Consider the following 19,136-nt stretch of genomic DNA (forward strand, 5'->3'; position numbering starts at 1 on the left):
GTCCGGACTTTTGCCAGAAGCAGCACAGACAAACACCCCATGACAAAAAGATGCTGAAACATGGCACATACTTATTATTCCAAAACAAATACATTTTCGTTTAATTTGTATGATATACGTGTAATTAATGACCGATTTTGTGTGTGTTCACAAAAAAAACCCTTTATTGTATTTAGTGTTAGAAAATACATTAGGGACTGTGTTAATCTGTTACAAAACATTGTTTAAAGCATGAAAGTCACACTTTCCACATTGGTAATCTGGTTAAAAATATGTCCCAGAAGATACATTTTCCGGACTTATTATATGTTATGGTTATTTTCTTTTAGAACTTTGAGTGTACCATAATACCACCACGCTCAACAGCTCTAAGCCCTGTAGTCTTTATTTAAACTGAGCCTATGCTTAATAGCTGTTAGGCTGACACAACAAAAATGTAATTTTAACAAGATCACTGATCAAATATCAGTCAGTGTGAAGATTTTCCATCCTTTCATGCATTTTCTTCTGCTTTTACTAGACTTAAATCTTAATAACTACAAGTGGCTCTAAGCCTGATAACGTTTTCTTCTTCTTCTTTTAAAAAAGAAGCCAGTAAACAAGCAACGAAAGTCCAGACTATACATACAAGAAACCACAAGCAAAAAGAACTTATGGAGCATACTGCACAAAGGAACCGAAAACATGAGCTTTGGCACAGGAATGACTACCTGCACAACACAAGAAGGAAACCATAACACATGCTGACCAAGTACTCTTGCATTTGACACAATGCAGACTATCCCTCTCCTTTCTGCTGTATATTTATCTCATTCTATATGCACACATAAACCAGTCCATGCAATGGTATGATAAATATAAAAGAAACTGAGTTACTAGACAGATTGGTGTGCAGCATATTTCCTCAACCGTGGCTTTTAAATTGCCTTAGCAGCAGAATAAAGAAAGCTTGTATGAGAGTAACTCGTTTATTCATAATAAACTAAAGCAAAACTAAACATTTTTCAGCAATAAAACCTAAACTGAAACAAGCATACTGAAACAAGTGACTCCACCCTGTGATACAGCTCCACGATGCAGCTTAAGACAAAATATAATTAATGAATATTCAGACCCGTAACCCTACACAGTGGGAATTCATGTGCAGGTAGAACAGGGACATGTTCAGGTGTGAGTTTTCGTAAAAAAAAATCAAGCCGGAAACATAAAGACAGTCCCTGCACTTGTCGCTTACTTTACGTGCACAACTAAATAATTTTCCTGAAATATTAAATAAATGCTCATGTATGCATTATTGCATTCTTCACCCCAGTTTTAAACTTAAAGTGTTTATTTTCATAAAGAAAAAAAAATGTTTGAGAGCATGGGTGTGAATGTTAAATGTTGCTGCAGTGCTTGATGACAGCAGATAAATATGGACTTACTGGATGTTTACACAGTTGATGGACAGCCGAACTTTTTGATTACGTTTAGGTTTTAGGTAGTCGCCATTTTGATTTCCAAACCTGACTATTTTTATGTATTTTTTTTCCCATTTGGTCCTTGGACTCCTGAATAATAATTTACACCGTGTCAACACAGCCCTCCCAGCAGCAGCAGAGCTAGCCGCTGAGTAACACGGCTGTGTAAATGACATTGCAGCCGGTGGAAAGGGTAGTATCGTTAAGCTAACAGCGCAGCCCTGAATAGGCTGCGATGGGCCTCCGAGTGACCTGACAACCAAAGTCGCCGAGTTGCAGTTCAGCTTCCAGATGTCCACAGATTAAACAATGGCTCAAAGGTAACGGTGGTATGTCTTTTTGGGAGGTAAACATGTGTAGCCCAACGTAAAGCCTGTGCAAGCGATCAGAAGACGGTGACTTCAAGCTAGGTCTGAATCAGGAGCACGTCGTCCGACCACCTAGCTCATCAGCGGCGATAAATACTGACCTATATTAGCTTTAATCTGAATGTGGTTTGTCTCCAGTAAGAAATAATTTTTTTTTTATTTTTTATTTTTTTGGGGGGGGGGTTGTTAGCAACTCGACTGTGGCACTGCTTGCTTTGCTAGCGGGCTGCTTTACGATCTGCAGTCAAGGTAAGTGAAAGTGGTTAAGGGAGACAGTGATAAAGGAGATGAGTTAACGTGGAGTTAAATGCACGGATTCGCTATCTAACACGGCTCCACGCTGACTTGACTGTTACCCTGTTATAACTAAAATCCGCTAACAGCTCAGAGTAACCGTTTACAGCTGCTCTTAGGACGCCTTGGCAGGCCTGTCACGGTTATGCTGTTGTATTAAATTTTAAAATCCACAGATGGCAATGACGAATCTGTAAACCCAGATTCCCGAGACACCTGTTTATCCCCTGCGTGTTTGTTCAAGGGATGTGTACACAAGGGTGGCGTACTCCGACACCGTTCAATGTTATGCAACTACTTTTAATGGTCTCTAGATATGTGTAAGTTATTTCCAGCCATATTTTGTGCTGTAAAACGATACGCTACCGTCTTGTTTTCTCGCGTTGACGAGAGTTTGTTTGTAAACATGTGTTTGCATCTAAGAGATAATGGACTCATGATGGATGCTTCGTACAAAGTGTGGTCTGATTTGGTTTAGTTTGCGGGGTGGGGTGGCTTTAGGTGAATATTTAAAGCCTTAACAAAGCAAGCAACATTTCCTGCCTCTTACAATATTCAGCTGTCATCACCACCACACCTAGACTCAAGTTTGCTAGCTCCCAGAAACCTCCCATACTCAGGCATTTCTGTCACCGAAGGGTCAGTGTGTGCATCTTTCTTATCTCCAGTCATTCTTTGCTGATGCAAGTGCATGTGTGAGTCCCTTCCCTAAGCAAAGTGGTTAATGTTAATACACGAATGAGCAGCAGTAACTCAATTACAGATGCATTGCTTCCTGTTCTAAGTCTAAGGCAGAGGCAATATTACCGTAAATGATTCTCCAACAATTGTTGTTCATTTTGTTGCTTCCCTTTTTTGGGTTGAAGGCAACTCTGCTGGGTTGGTGCGTCTGGTGTTTAGAATGAGTAAAGTGGGTGTGTTTCCACCTTCGCTATACTCAAATGAATATTGTCTCTGATGTACAGGTTGCACAGTGTCTGTGAGGCAAATGGCTCTTTAGCAAGATCCAACTGAGTATACTTCTCCTTGTCCAAATGTAAGCATTCATAAATAAATTAAACTAAATCAAAAATTAACTTTTGCATGCATTCTACACCATCCTGTTGCTTATCTCTGCACCATATCCTCTTTTGCTCAACAGCAGAGTGTATGCTACGGTGACGTCAGTCATGTTTTGGAAGTTTGATTTACACACATCTTCTCATCTGGAGGCTTTACTGGACAAGGAGGATGTCACTCTCGCTGAGCTCATGGATGAGGAGGATGTGCTGCAGGAGTGCAAGGCACAAAACAGGAGGTCTGTTTAATGTCTACTTTGGTGTAGCTGCAAATTATTACCACATTTTGCATAATCAGTCACCTTTGCTGTAATGCTTACTAAATTAATAAGTTGTGCTTCTTATGTCACCGTTGTGGTTTTGCAGGCTTCTTGTGTTCTTGTGCCAAGACCAGAGCATGCAGGAGCTGGTTCGACTGATTACTACAGAGCCTCCTACTGGTGTAGAGGAGACAAAGCGCTTCAAGTAGGTGCTGTTGTGTAGAATATTCTAATGTAGTTTATTATATTCAGGGTAAAAATATATTCCTGGTGCTGCACTACATTAAATCCGTTACCAGCCACTTTGTAGATGAGCCTGGATTTTAAGAGGATTCAGATTTGCTTAAACAATGTTTTTAATCCGACTAAAAGAACAGAAATGATTCCCCGAAATTAGCAAAACTATTTAATTGCCTGGTTGCCAGCAAACCAATGAAAGTCCTGTCCAGATAATTTTATCTTGTTTTGTTTTTCTTTGAAGTGGAAAATATAGCAATAATTTTGTTCCTCCATCATTTTACTGCAATATATGTCCATGCCATTTACAACAGGTATCCAAATATAGCATGTGAGCTGCTGACAAGTGATGTGGGAGTGATCAATGATAAGCTGGGTAATGAGGAGCCACTGCTGGAAAGCCTGTATGCCTTCCTGGAGCAGCCATCCCCACTTAACCCCCTCCTGGCATCCTTCTTTAGCAAAACTATTGGGAACCTCATCACACGGAAGACTGAGCAGGTAACACACACGTACACCGCTACATCAAAAGGGCATGCTTAGTAAAGATGACGGATACATTTTTGTGATGTTGTTTTCATTTAATAAGTCTGAGGCAAGTTAATGGAAAATACTCACAAAAAATGTACTTTCACCCAAAATTGTTTTAAAATTCTGTTTCTTTTGAGGTGCCAACATGCATGGTTTGTTTTACCCTTTTAGTGTCTGAGTTGATGATTTTAGTGTAAGATTGCTTGTTTATGAAACAACACATAATCAAAACTGTCCCGTATCAGAAGGGAATTATTTTAGTGAACCATTATTGTCCAAAACAACTTAACTCAAAAATGAATGGCTGGACTGCAGCTTATATTGTCTTCCATTTAAGGCTAACATTCCTGCTTGTATTAAGCCAACTAAAACATAAAGCTTATTACCTCTACATTTCATTTGCTCTGAACTTTGTATATATTTGTGTGTGTGAATAGAAGCTCATTTGATTCTGATGTGGGGTTTCAGATTTTTTAGAGTAGCTTTTTAAGACTTTAAGTAAGGCAACTATCTCACCTATCTCATGACCATAAGGGACAGTCACTGGGGCAGGGGGCTAACCCAGCTGTCACCGAGTGAGTACAACCTGAACAGTTGCTCATGATGAATTGAATCATAATTGAACTGAATCTGAATCAGAATACTTGAAATTATGTGGTTATAGTTGCTCCAACGCATTAAGAACAGTAACAAATTTAATTAAACATTACAATATATTACAAAGTTACAAAAAATAATAATAAGGCTGTAATATCAAGTCAAGTCAAAGTCAAAGTCAACTTTATTGTCAATTCTGCCACATGTACAGGACATACAGAGAATAGAAACTTCGTTACTCTCAATCCCTAGATAAAATAGAAAATGAACATTTAAATATAAGAGTGATTAAAAATGCAAGTAAAATATTTTAAAGTAAAAAAATTAAATAATATAATACAATTTTACATATAACAAGAAAGCTATACAATATACAATATAAATATATATATATAAATAGCTCAAATATAAATATTCCAGTATATAACACAAATTAAATAGATATAGTTTAAACCTCTCTTTCCAAATTGTAAAACGTTGTTATTTTCTCGTCTCATCCCAGCCTTGAAGTTAAACAAATATTGCACAGGGAAGATGGCGTAATAGAAACATGTGTTATGTAATCGTGTGTGTGTGTGTGTGTGTGTGTGTGTGTGTGTGTGTGTGTGTGTGTAATGGTTTATCTGTCTTTGTACTACGGTGTCACCCACAGTGTTAGATTTTATTGCATTTCAAGTTGTATTGCTCAAATAGCAGTATATCGTTTGGGAAATAGTGTCACATTTATGCAGCGCGAGTCAGTCTTGAGAAATAATACCACTTGTTTGACAGCAAGCTCCTTATCCCATTCTTCAGTTTCCTGTTTTGTATAATCATTATTTTCTCTGCTTTCTGTACTGTTTAGGTGATTAGTTTCCTGCAGAAGAAGGATGGATTTCTTTCCTTGGTCCTGAAGCATATTGACACGTCAGCCATGATGGATGTGCTCCTACGCCTTATCAGCTGTGTGGAGCCACCGCCTCTACGACTGGAGACACTTACTGTATGAGACAAATAGACCCACATTCAGAATTTCACATAAATCTGATTTATTTATTTTTAAATTATTATTTTTTTTTGTCTAGTTGTAAAGCAATATTTTTCTCAACAGTGGCTGAATGAACAAAAACTGGCCCAGAGACTCATAGAGCTCATTCACCCTGAGAGGGATGAAGAGGTAGTGGAGAATTTCATAGTTTTTAAATTTAACAAATATTTTATTTTGCTTTTAAAAAGTGTGCCATTGCTTTTATTCACAACGAAACCATTCATAAGACTGAGTGTCCAGATGTGATTGTTGTTTGTTTGATTTTTTCCCCAACACAGAGGCAGTCAAATGCATCGCAGACTTTGTGTGATATCATTCGTCTGAGCAGAGACCAGGCCAGTCAGCTCCAAGAGATTTCACAGCCTGACCCACTGCTGACTGTGCTTGAATCGTAAGTTGGAAAGACTCACATGCACACAAGTTTATGCTCTCTAAACAGGATGCAGCGATACTAATGTACTCCGTTTTGTTTATACAGGCAGGAGTGCGTGGAGCAGTTATTGCAGAATATGTTCTCAGGAGAGAGAACTGAGAGCTGTATCGTCAACGGGATTCAGGTTCTTCTGACCTTACTGGAGATCAGGAGGCCTGTGTAAGTGAGAAACCTCGAACAATTTCTAACAGTGTGAAGCTATTCCAGCTAAGTTTCTCTTTACAAAGCTCTCTGACAAGCCTTCTCATTTAAAATTTGGGCATTTTAATCTCTTTTTAAACATTTGTTAAAGTTTATTTTATATCCCTATTTATTAAGCCTTCCCAACATCTATTTTGAGTTTTCTGTTTTTGTTCCTCTGTCTTTATGGCAGGGTGGATGGTGTAATGGATGCTCAGGGATTTGAGAGAAGCTACACTGTTAACAGCAGTATTTTGTTGGCCATCCAGCCACACTTGATACACTTCCACCAGCTACTTCTGGAGCCACCCAAGGTACATAAACAAGTCTTTCTATGATGAATGATAATGTAGCCGCTTGTAGGTATTTAAGATTGTTGTGTGAGAGTTTCCCTAGGTGAGAACGGGCTTTTAGGAAATCAGGTATCAATAAATTCAGTCTGTCCACATACATTCCATTTTGTATGGAAAATCAGGAATCCCCTGTGTATTTCATCAAGGTGTTAGTGCTCAGTTTCAAAAATGATGAAATTGCGCAGTATAAAAGTGCAAGCTCTTTTAGCTCAAGTCATGCTGCATGACGCAGGCTTTCTTTTGCTTGCTCCACCAGCCTCTTTCTTTATCAGGTATGTTTGAGTCTCTGCTGTTTACATGCCGTTGTTGTACAGTAGTCAGACCTGTATAACAAAACAAAAACCTCTAGATCGTGTTTCCCCAAATTCCTCTGCCTTTTATCCGTGTAGCGAGAGCCTATGCTGACGACTTTGGGTGTGCTGGAGGAACCGCTGGGGAACACGCGTCTGCACGTAGCCAGACTAGTGGCTTCTCTGCTTTATACCAGCTCTGCTAGCCACGCAGTCGTAGCACAGGAACTCTGCAGACTCAATACACTGAACCTCCTTCTGGTGAGAAAATCTGCTGCACTTTTGACAATTTATTTATGTTGAGAAAACATTACGTGTTTAATACCCCTTTGAAAAATACAGGACCTGTTCTTCAAGTACACCTGGAACAACTTTCTGCATCTCCAAGTGGAGCTTTGTGTTGCTGCTATCGTCCGGCCCTGTGCCCACGAAATGAGACTTCAGCCTGGCTTGGTTACCCAGGAAAAAGTCAAGCCTCATCCAGATGCAGCACCAGAACAGGAGTTGAACGAGACCCCGACTTCTGAACTATCAGACAGATCTGAAAACTCTGCTCATAACCTAATGGTGACTCATGTGAGTGTCTCTGCTTGTATTTGTGAAGTAGAAGGGTTGATCTACAAGAATGGGCAATGTGGCATCTCTTTCGGAATAAATAAATAACTGATTGACTCAATGTTTTTGTTTCCCAAGTTGTTTCAGCACTGCCACCTCGTCCAAAGGATTCTAGAGGCTTGGGAAGAAAATGATAAAATTCAGTAAGTAACTTTGAGATCTTTACATGAATTTGTGGCAATTGGCGGTAATCTCTGGGTTTCTCCAAGTGTCATATCTATTTGTTCAGGTCAGATCGTGGTATGCGACGAGGCTACATGGGGCATCTGACCAGGATCGCCAACACAGTGGTGCACAATCTGGAGAAAGGCCCGGTTCACACCCAGATCAGTAGCCTCATTGCAGGTGTGTATGTGTTTGTGGACACATGGACTCATTTCTGTGTGGAAGAAAGCAGTAACTACCACGATTCACACCAAACGGGCTTATGGCTTTCATAATGCTGCTGTTGTGTGTTTGCTTGTAGAGCTGCCAGAGGACTACAGAGGGCGCTGGGAAACCTTTGTAGATCAAACGCTGTCTGAGACCAACAGAAAGAACACCATAGACCTGGTAAATCCTAATTCGTGCACATCTGTAGAATTAAGAACCTGTTTTTCATTACACACACATTCAGAGTTTTAAGCACTGCACAAGTGTTGATCTTTCCATGTTAAGGTTGGCACTGGCAACCCTCGTCCTTCCTCAGAGGATGATATGGAGAGCCCCTTCCCCAAAGAACTGACAATACAGCAGGTATGCGCACACACACATAAGCACATATTTAAAATATTTCTTGCTTCTCTTATGGGCTTTTGTGCTGTAATTATATTTGTTATGATCTGTTTTTAGGCCTTTTCAGACTACCAGATCCAGCAGATGACAGCTAACTTTGTGGATCAGTTTGGCTTTAATGATGAGGAGTTCACTGATCATGATGACAGCATTGGGTAAATTAGCTGACATTTTTCTCAAGTGATGGTTTATTCTTATTTCACTCGTGTGTGCTGAGGGTGTGAATCCTGGTTCTTTTTGCAGGGCAACTTTTGATCGGATTGCAGAGATTAATATCAATATTGATGCTGGCCATGACAGTGTAAGTTGATTTTAAAGGGGTTTTCTTTCTTTTCTTAGGCTGTAAATATTTTTGTTCATTCTTAACTATACATTGTTTTTTGTTTGTTTGTTTTTAGGCACTGAAGCTCAGAAAACAAACCTGACAGTTAATTATTTTGTTTGTTTTTTGTGCAGGCTAACACAGCTGTATTTGAGGCTTGTTCCAAAGAGAGGATTCAGCCCTTTGATGATGAGGAGGAGGACATCTGGGAGGAGAAGGAGATTAACTATGCAACACAAGCCAAGTCCCGGAACAGGTAACTACATGGCTTTAAATAAAGATGCTCTCAACATCTTTATTATTATCATTATTTTTGCTTCAAAATGATGGTTTTGTATTCCGTGCAAATTTCATATGTTTCAAGGTTTGGTGGGTCACAGTCTTCCCAAAGCCAAGCAACCAGTAAGACCTGTGACATGACAGAAACTTGTGAGAGCTCCAGCAGAGCAGCAGACTCAGACTCTGACGAGGGAGAAGACCCTAAATATGATCTGGACCCTTTTGCAAGTCCGGACCAGACCGAGGCAACAACGAGTGAGATATGATATATCGTGTAATCATGTATAATTGTTTTGCCGTAGTTGTATTTTAGGTCTAAAGCAGGTTTTAAGTGTCACATGTCATGTATGTATGCTCTTGTTTTTTTTCAGGCACTGGATGGGTAGCAGACTTTGGAGAAGTGAATTCAAAGGCTCCTGCAGCAGGAGCGGGCTTCTCAGCCTGGGACACTCCAGTGTCTCAGCCAGCTGCAACAGAGGCTGAGGAGAAGGGATGGGCCAAGTTCACAGACTTTCAGCCTTTTTGCTGGTGAGTTTGGGTGCATTATATGTAAGGAGAGTTCATTGTCTAAAAAGCATCTAATTATAATTATAAGACTATATATCTTGTGATGATTAATATTTTATTTAAAGGAAATGCTCATTTGGCATAATTTTTTTTCTATGATAGAAAGACGTACTTTTCAGTGGAAACTCGAAGTAAAACTAAAAAAAAAAAGTGCAAAAAAGTGTAAATACCATGTGTTTTTCTTTTTTAAAAACATTACAAACTTTCCTCCCTGCCCAGTGACACGTTTTTTGAAGTGGTAGTGCAAAGGAGAACATTTGTGTTCAAAACTAACGACAAACCATTTTAGTCACATGACCAGTATTGTTAGGATATGTTCACCAATACTGAACACTGTGCATAATTTTTCTATTTGAAACTATTTAGATCGGCTCTTAAAAAAACAAAAAACAAAGATATGGACTTCTCCATATCTTTTCCATATCAAGTTTTTTTTCCATACAGTGCACATTCTGTTGTAGGCTATTCCAATCACTATAAACAGCAAGTCCAAGGCAGAGCTTTGCTTTGCAGATGTTATATCTTCTTGAGACTTTATTACTTCTCTCTGGATTTTTGATCTGGATTGGTGGATTCTTTAAGAGGTGAAGTAGACAAGGTATTCATTATCAAAGGTGATAGCTAATAAGCCTTTCAACATTGATGCATCTGTCATTAGTGGCAGGGTCACTGTTTACAGCATTGTGGGGCAGTACAGATTAATAACATTAAAACTTTTGTTAGATTAACATTAGGGCTGTGCAATATGACCAAAATCTCATATCCCAATATAAAACATCTATTGTCCAATAACGATATAAATCACAAAAAATTTAATATTTTCTGTAAATTCTGTGAATCTCGTGTAGGTGAAGTGTTTCCAGCTGGGCGTCATGTACCTGGAGTCGAGTGCTTTAACCGATGCATGAAGCTATACATTTTTAGACATAAGTTGTAACGGCCGCCGTTTTCTTTGTGAGTATTTATTGCACGGCATGCTGCGGGGAAAGCCTGTTCTAACGTTTGAGTCTAAGGTTTATTTTTTAGCACCTGACGACTTTTTTTTTTTTTTTTTGCTTCTCATCCATCAACACTCTGCATACTTTTTCACGTGATTCAGTTTATTTTGAAAATTCTCAACAGGATCTTGAGCTTTATTGTGAAAGGTTTATGTGGAAAATAAACAAGCGGACATGCGATGGCGTTACCGTCGTTGTTGCTAACGACAACCCATAAAAACAGGCGCTTGTCCGTCAGTAGTGTGGTTATATTAAATATAAGAGAAAGAGAGAACTTTAAGAAATTAATATAGCCACTACAGTGACCATCAAAACGATGAAAAAATATTGCCGTAAACAGTTTATTTTGCGACACCACGAAACAAACGATAGCGTAAAATTAAACGATAGACGTTTTTATATCGTCATCCGATATATATCGTTATATCGAACAGCCCTAATTAACATATTAACTTGTGTTAGTTTAAATCATTGAAAGCTTGAGCTGTTGTGGGGAACACAAATCGTTTATGCGATTTGGCTTCTACTCTATATTCGCTTGCAGTGCCATACTGTGTTCTTTGCTAGCTGTTGTGAACAAACTGAGTGCCTTTTCCTAGTCATTGATTTTGCATCTGATTTTACAAGTATCACAGGTAAACAAATACAACCTCCACATACAAAGGGTGTGTGTAGTTTATTAGATGCAGTGCATTTTCTCTCTGTTTTATTATTTGTGTGACTTATGTCCAGCAGCTCTGAAACAGGCCCGAGATGCAGCTCACCTGTGGACTCAGAGCTCAGTGGATCAGACATCCCCAAACCAAACCAAAACCGTAAGTAGCCTCAGAATGACTGACTGTGAATATTTTGTAACACTTCACTCAAACATAAAAAAAACTACAGAAATGGTAAAAAGTCTCCACTGTATTTCTATTCAACTCCATATATCATGGTCCACAGGAAGGATATCTAAATGACAAAGCCTCTAACATCTCTATCAGTCAGTTGGTTAACTTTATGGCAGGTAAGCTTTTCAGATAACCATGCATCAATTTTACAAACTGTTTCTTTCCTGTTAATCTCAACAGCGTGTGTGTGGAGTGTTTGCGTGGCAAGGAAAGCACCACTAGTGGCATCAGACAGCTCCTCCTCCAGCAGCTCCGACAGCGATGAGGAAGAAAGAAAGACAGAATCCACATCCAGTGAGACGGTCACCACAGAGACCATCACCACAGGTGCTGGCAAGGAGACCATCCGGCTCACCGTTGACGCCAAAAATGAGAGGGCAGTCTTCAGCAGGTGCACATTCTCTCACACAAATAGGGAGCTCCTGTTCTGTCTGGTCCAGTGTGCCAGGCTTTGATAAAGCCCTCCTTTCCCTTTGCTCTCCTGTACAATTTTGCTTCCCCTTCTCTGCTTTTTTTCTGATTATCCTCCTCCCCCTGTTTGTTCCCTCCTTTTTCATCTCCCCTTGACTCCAGAGTATTCAGACCTGCAGTCAGACGGTATGTTGTGCTTGAGGTCCTGTGCTCTGAAGTGTGGAATGCTTCCTGGAGTTGTGTTAAGGATTTAAGATGTGTTTTGCTTGTTGCATTTAACAGGATGAGGAGTAATGATTCCTTATGGCATAATTCAGGCCAAGCCTAATTCATAAAAAAGAAAATCCACTAACTCCAACCTGGTGACTTGTAGAGTCTCTGTATTCTCTGTGATTCTCAAATATAACAGAAATTCACTGTGCATTTATAAAAGAAAAGATGGTTGACTATTTGTTACCTTACTTGTTTTATACAGTATAATGATGAGAGAAGAGTAGCATATTAGTGCTGATTGTAATGATGTGATATTTTGGTTTTATTTTTAATCATAACATTAGGGCTCGATATGATTTTTCATTCAGAGAACCCTCACCACTAACAGTCTGTTGGATAGCATGCTATGAATAAAGGTTGCCACCTATCCAATTTATCAACATCCTAACAAACCAGTACATTAGCAAATTACTAACAGTGCACCAACGAGCATGCTGGAGTTAAAGTCCCGATCTGAACTCAGTGGACAGCGGGGACAGAGGCCACAGATCAGAGCAGATGGAGACAATTTAGCAAGCAGCAGAAAGGAGCATCTACAGTACTCAGTTCAGCTGTCACTTGTTTTCTTAGCTAAAGCTGTAATTCTTGTTTTGTTTTGTTTTTTTCAGCGACGTGCCAGTGGAAGGGCTCGCTAACGATAAAGAAAGTGGCAAAGGTGAAAAAGGAAAGCAACATGGGAACAGTTCCAGCCCAGTTACTGCTGATTCGGCTAACCAGGCAGCTGCTGTTACACAGTAAGTTTGCATTTGTGTGTTTTGTATAGAGATGAATAGAGGGATGAGATCACCAAACATTGCATCAGTGATTCATCCCTGTCAAAGCACCTCTTTATGTGAGAGCTCTTTGACGAGTCACCGCACAACCTACGCACATTTCTGACCTCAAGAACAGAGGTGTAACCTATCATATCTAATTGGCTGCATTTCTTAGAAGCTTTAAGGAGTATTAAATCATGAATGTTTTATCTACGTCCAGGGCAGCCAAAAATAAACCATTTTACATCACTTACAGGACTGTTGTGGTGATTTACAATTCCAGAAATGGGAGATTTTTGGCCTCTTTGTTGAATAATTTCGTTTCTGTCATACAACAACATACAGCAGCATTGCATAGGCTGTAGATGGATACCCTGTTGTAGTTAAGCAGTTTTTCTTTCTTTAGTAAAAGTTACTGAACCCCAAATTACAGTTGGAACAAATGAAGGTTTATGAAGTATGTAAATGGTACAAATTTTTCTTTTTAAAGATCTATTCTTTAGAGACACGTGTCACATGTGACACAAGTGCAATATAGATTACATGCTGAAGGAATATGTTGTACACATGCAACCTGCTGAGCACTGAATAAATCCCAGTTGCAAAGTTATTACAGGGAGTGCAGAATTATTAGGCAAGTTGTATTTTTGAGAAATAATTTTATTATTGAACAACAACCATGTTCTCAATGAACCCAAAAAACTCATTAATATCAAAGCTGAATGTTTTTGGAAGTAGTTTTTAGTTTGTTTTTAGTTTTAGCTATTTTAGGGGGATATCTGTGTGTGCAGGTGACTATTACTGTGCATAATTATTAGGCAACTTAACAAAAAACAAATATATACCCATTTCAATTATTTATTTTTACCAGTGAAACCAATATAACATCTCCACATTCACAAATATACATTTCTGACATTCAAAAACAAAACAAAAACAAATCGGCGACCAATATAGCCACCTTTCTTTGCAAGGACACTCAAAAGCCTGCCATCCATGGATTCTGTCAGTGTTTTGATCTGTTCACCATCAACATTGCGTGCAGCAGCAACCACAGCCTCCCAGACACTGTTCAGAGAGGTGTACTGTTTTCCCTCCTTGTAAATCTCACATTTGATGATGGACCACAGGTTCTCAATGTGGTTCAGATCAGGTGAACAAGGTGGCCATGTCATTAGTTTTTCTTCTTTTATACCCTTTCTTGCCAGCCACGCTGTGGAGTACTTGGACGCGTGTGATGGAGCATTGTCCTGCATGAAAATCATGTTTTTCTTGAAGGATGCAGACTTCTTCCTGTACCACTGCTTGAAGAAGGTGTCTTCCAGAAACTGGCAGTAGGACTGGGAGTTGAGCTTGACTCCATCCTCAACCCGAAAAGGCCCCACAAGCTCATCTTTGATGATACCAGCCCAAACCAGTACTCCACCTCCACCTTGCTGGCGTCTGAGTCGGACTGGAGCTCTCTGCCCTTTACCAATCCAGCCACGGGCCCATCCATCTGGCCCATCAAGACTCACTCTCATTTCATCAGTCCATAAAACCTTAGAAAAATCAGTCTCGAGATATTTCTTGGCCCAGTCTTGATGTTTCAGCTTGTGTGTCTTGTTCAGTGGTGGTCGTCTTTCAGCCTTTCTTACCTTGGCCATGTCTCTGAGTATTGCACACCTTGTGCTTTTGGGCACTCCAGTGATGTTGCAGCTCTGAAATATGGCCAAACTGGTGGCAAGTGGCATCTTGGCAGCTGCACGCTTGACTTTTCTCAGTTCATGGGCAGTTATTTTGCGCCTTGGTTTTTCCACACGCTTCTTGCGACCCTGTTGACTATTTTGAATGAAACGCTTGATTGTTCGATGATCACGCTTCAGAAGCTTTGCAATTTTGAGACTGCTGCATCCCTCTGCAAGATATCTCACTATTTTTGACTTTTCTGAGCCTGTCAAGTCCTTCTTTTGACCCATTTTGCCAAAGGAAAGGACGTTGCTCATGTGACGTCTCATTACAGAGATGCACATCACCTAATGTGCTTAATTGGTAGTAGGCTTTCAAGCCTATACAGCTTGGAGTAAGACAACATGCATGAAGAGGATGATGTGGACAAAATACTCATTTGCCTAATAATTCTGCACTCCCTGTACATGTATTCACCATGCGATGCAGAAAATATATAAATTAATTTAAATGTTTTAATTAAAAATTTGTATAATATATAAGCATAAGTTAAATTATACTTGGTTCTAATCTTTTGTAATGACCCCTTTGCACAGCTGGAAAATCAATTAATAGAATACAGGTTAGTTAAGAATACGTATTCAACAAATCAAATTTATTTCACTTTGATCTGGCAAAACAACTACAGGGAGGCCATAAGAGGATGTGTGGAACAATGTAAGAACTGTTTGTAAGGTTATATTTTTAAAGGTTTATAATGTTCAGCTGCCATGTTAGAAACAAACAGCAGCATATATTGTAGAGTCCAAGGAATGGTGCATTTGTGATGGTCGTGAATTCACAAGATTAAGATTTTTCTGCAGCTTTATTTTTTTTATTAGATCATCTCTACTTCCTTTAGGTGAAAATATGAGCTAGTGAACAAATAGACTGTACATAAAAGATGTACACACCCATCATGATATTACCTGTTGGTTTTGGATCTAAAGCCTTGGTGTTGTGCTAAGGTAATGATAACAAGCTGGATTTCCAAACTTGAATGGGCCAGTGTCGTTTGACATGCATAGCAACAGTAGCCACAAGGAAACCAACTCGTCTGAATTCTCTCTTTTTTTTTTTCTTTCTTTTTTTTAACTGACAGAGAGATGCAGTCCCCCGCTAATGGACCGACCTAACGAAGTGGTGCAGGAACACACTTCATACCTGATCATTCAACACACAGCCACGCCACCTTTGCTTCCTGTTAGCAGTCCATCAATACCCTCGTTTGTGTCTAAAAGACATGTAAGTGAATGGAAGATCCTTAGTGCAGAGCTCGAGCAGTATTTATAATGGATACCAGAAATCAACACATGGGTACTAGTGATGTCTCTAATGCGCCTTCATGACATCATTATAAATGAACCGCTTCAAAAAGAATTGTGTGTTTTATAAAAAACATTTCATTGTGCCAGGCACACCAAAGCCAAACTGTGTTACATACGAACTTTTTCAAGATGAATTTCTTTCCCATTAAACTTGGAAATGTAAACACCTTTATCTGTCGGGATCTGCTGATGTGCCAGCTGCACTTTTAATGTTAAGAAAACACCCTATTCTGAAATTTGACATTTTATTAAATTAAGCACCGGGATTTCAGATTATTTGGGTCTGTCTGCTCTCCAGGTATAAATATGGTCCAGTGGATTTTTTTTTTCTGTTTTCTAGGAGAGCATTTGACTGTTTACACTTTAGTAACAAAAAGCATTCAAATAATCAGCCAAGATTACAGACGCCAAGATGCTTGCAAAGCGCTAGCTAGCTGCCATTTTGTGTACAACATTTCAGTCTTCGTGCCGGGCAGACAGGTCATTATAGCAAATATGCGACTTATCTGATCATTTCTCAGTCAAGTAAGTTTTTATCTCCTTTGATCACATGACGCGCAAGTGCTCTCTATTTGTTAGTTTGGAGCATTGGATTTGGGGGCCTCGCGTGTGTCACTTCCTCCTCCTGAAAGATTCAAGTAGTTTAGGGGTACGTGTGTGCGCGTGTGTGTGTGTACTGTTGTGTCCATGTGTATAGACGTGTGTGCCGGCGTGTGTGTTTGAGCTCTGTCTGAGGTACAGAGTACATTTCTCAGGTCAAAGGAGAGGTATGCAGATAGAAAGAAAGCACACCTGTGTAACACACACGCAGACACACAGTGCCATACACACACAAGTGTACACAACCATATCTAGATGCAAAAAAAGAAAACAAAAAAGGAAAAAAATGGCAGCCCACGTATAAGTTCATACCACCCTCAGAGCTGTTTAAATGTAATATTGTGAAATTTGAACCTGTATTAGGTTGTGGCTCTTCTTGGTAATCTGTAAACGTAATATAAATGTAAACAGTATATATATAAACATCATATCTATTTTTGGAATAAATCCAGTGTACGGAAAGGCGGTTGTTTTGCAGGTTGCGATGTGTGTATCGTATGTGTGTCGTACTGTCGAAATGAGGCAATAATGATGTCTGTGTTTCGGTTAATAGGCCAGCATCAGTTCATGTTTCTTTGCTACATGCTTCCTACATGGCAGTTTAGGAGTGTGCATGCTGTGAATACGAGTTGGTCGTCTACGGTACGTCTTCCATTTTGTTTATTTTGAGGATGATTCTTGTTAATGACAACTTGGGTCTTTTTTTTTTTTTCTTTATTTCCACCCTGTATCAATTTTAAACCCATTTTGCATAATTTAAATAGTCAAATTCGGGGGAAAATTATGATAAACAATAAAATAGTCCATGTACTGCTTTTTGATCATATCGTTTGTGTACGCATGTGTTTCCACTGTAACAACGGTGATTAATTTAAACTGGATCTGAACAAATGTGTTTGTTAGAGCAATAATAAATCAACAGAAGCACATTAGGCACAGGTTTTTATAATCGGTAAATTAATGTTGCCTAATTTAGCTGCTCCATTTCCTGCTTTAACTTCATTTTGGATTTTCAAAAGACCGGTCAGACCAAAACGCTTAAATTTACTTGGCAGATTAGAGGTGCCCAGTGGAGTTTACTTACAAAGGAAATATTGTGACCTCAGGTGTCATTCACCAAAACCCATTGTTCTCCAAGAAACGTCTGGAGTGCATTTCCTTTTGCAATGCTAATTCATTGGTAGATATTTCAAATCCAGCATTGTTTACGTTCTTGCTTACTTGGTAGCAGTCTTGTTCTTCCTGTCGATCAGTGTAGTGTCTGCAGCCACTTGCAGGAATGTGTAACATTACTCACATTCTTGCACAAGTGGAGCAATGGCAAGACGCAGAAAAAGGTGCGATGGAACTGCTAGAGGCCGAGAATTCCCGGGGGTGAAACTTGAGTCGGTAATGAAAGTCAACATTAGTTGCAGCAACACCATCAGTGCTCGCTGAGGTGGCACGCCATTAAGTTAGCTGTCTGATCTTTCCTGCTTCATCAAATCTATGCTTGTTATAAACAGTTAACCGGTTTAATCCAGTCTGGTCATAATCAGATTACATTTAACAACACAATACGTAAGAAAACGTGACCCAAGTTGTACTGAATTATCCTTTAAAATCTGTGTGTGCCAGACAGTCATCCTTTACGTCATCTTTCTCCTCGTCTCTCTCTTTCTCAGGGTAGGAGTCGAATTAAATTGCATTTAATACCTATGGAACGATTCTCTGAGATTGTTGTATTTATTTTAAAAGCACTTTTTCAAGAAGCACTTTTTGGTTTTTGGTTTTTTAATTTGGTGGCGCTAAGCGCCCCTACGTAATTCCCTCCCTCAGAGCGATGGGAATGTTTGACTTGACGAGTGAATCACGTAGACACTTTAGAATATCTTTTTGTTGTTGTTTTTTCTTCAATGCTTTCTGCCAAAGTGTGTCTTCCCACCAGTGTACAACTGGGTTTCATATCTGTGAAGTAGCCTCTTTTCTTGCAGTGGTCTTAGAGGTGTAGATTTATCTGAAGCAGCCTTTGTTTGATCCATTGCTCATGTTTTTTTGGTTTTTTTTTTCTTTGTGAATCATGTGATGGAGTTATTAGCTGGAGAAGAGAATGCCACAAGTCAAAGAAAGACTTTGAAGATTCGTCTTAGATCACAGCTCTTTCTTCCTCCTCTGCTTTTATCTGTTCACCGCTTTGAGCCGTTTGAAGTGAAACTGCACAGAGCTAGCACCGCTTCGTTGTCAGGGTTAAAAGAGGAAAAATAGGGCTGCGTTTGTCAGGGTTGTTCACATGGTCAGAATATGGCATCCCACCCGTCACTAAGCCTAAGCAGTGCTTCTGGCCTATACCATTTGTGTGTATGTGTATTTAATGCGTGTTTGTGTGCCCCCTTCAGTTTGAGTGTTTTAGCTACGGGTATGTTGTCACATTATGCATAATGGTACGTTGCATTCATCTCTAAGTGCCATTAAGTTTGCACATTAGCCTCGTTCACCTCTTTTTGGGCATTCGCTGTATTGCACAGTGTGTGCCCCGAACTTTATTGAGAA

General features: G+C 39.5%; 1 protein-coding gene across 4 annotated transcripts; it reads left to right on the forward strand.

Moving 5' to 3' along the window:
* Positions 1–1,431: 1,431 nt before the first annotated feature.
* Positions 1,432–18,839, forward strand: ppp6r2b (protein phosphatase 6, regulatory subunit 2b). 4 transcript variants are annotated; one of them, XM_040025594.1, is made up of 26 exons: positions 1,432–1,780; positions 3,088–3,158; positions 3,264–3,419; positions 3,547–3,645; positions 3,992–4,178; positions 5,650–5,787; positions 5,896–5,961; positions 6,111–6,223; positions 6,311–6,424; positions 6,639–6,759; positions 7,188–7,349; positions 7,431–7,664; positions 7,782–7,846; positions 7,933–8,048; positions 8,170–8,255; positions 8,361–8,438; positions 8,535–8,632; positions 8,721–8,778; positions 8,934–9,055; positions 9,164–9,333; positions 9,450–9,606; positions 11,376–11,458; positions 11,714–11,924; positions 12,107–12,130; positions 12,826–12,951; positions 15,782–18,839. In XM_040025594.1, the coding sequence occupies exons 3-26, from the start codon at positions 3,292–3,294 to the stop codon at positions 15,813–15,815; spliced, it is 2,790 nt and encodes a 929-aa protein (XP_039881528.1). In that variant the 5' UTR covers positions 1,432–1,780; positions 3,088–3,158; positions 3,264–3,291; the 3' UTR covers positions 15,816–18,839. The 4 variants fall into 4 exon arrangements, with proteins under 4 accessions (XP_039881528.1, XP_039881531.1, XP_039881532.1 ...); XM_040025597.1 differs by having other exon boundaries at positions 1,433–1,780; positions 11,379–11,458; XM_040025596.1 differs by lacking the exon at positions 1,432–1,780 and adding an exon at positions 1,787–2,077.
* The last annotated feature ends 297 nt before the right edge of the window (positions 18,840–19,136 follow it).

Source organism: Simochromis diagramma, unplaced genomic scaffold (assembly GCF_900408965.1).
Source record: "Simochromis diagramma unplaced genomic scaffold, fSimDia1.1 OVJJ01000293.1, whole genome shotgun sequence".
In the NCBI taxonomy this organism is placed as follows: Eukaryota; Metazoa; Chordata; class Actinopteri; order Cichliformes; family Cichlidae; genus Simochromis; species Simochromis diagramma.

Coding starts and splice junctions, on each gene's coding strand:
- ppp6r2b (XM_040025594.1), top strand. CDS start 3,292: ATGTTTTGGAAGTTTGATTTACACACATCTTCTCATCTGGAGGCTTTA. Junction 6,224..6,310: donor CTGCTGACTGTGCTTGAATC/GTAAGTTGGAAA, acceptor TTGTTTATACAG/GCAGGAGTGCGTGGAGCAGT. Junction 8,633..8,720: donor GATCATGATGACAGCATTGG/GTAAATTAGCTG, acceptor TTCTTTTTGCAG/GGCAACTTTTGATCGGATTG.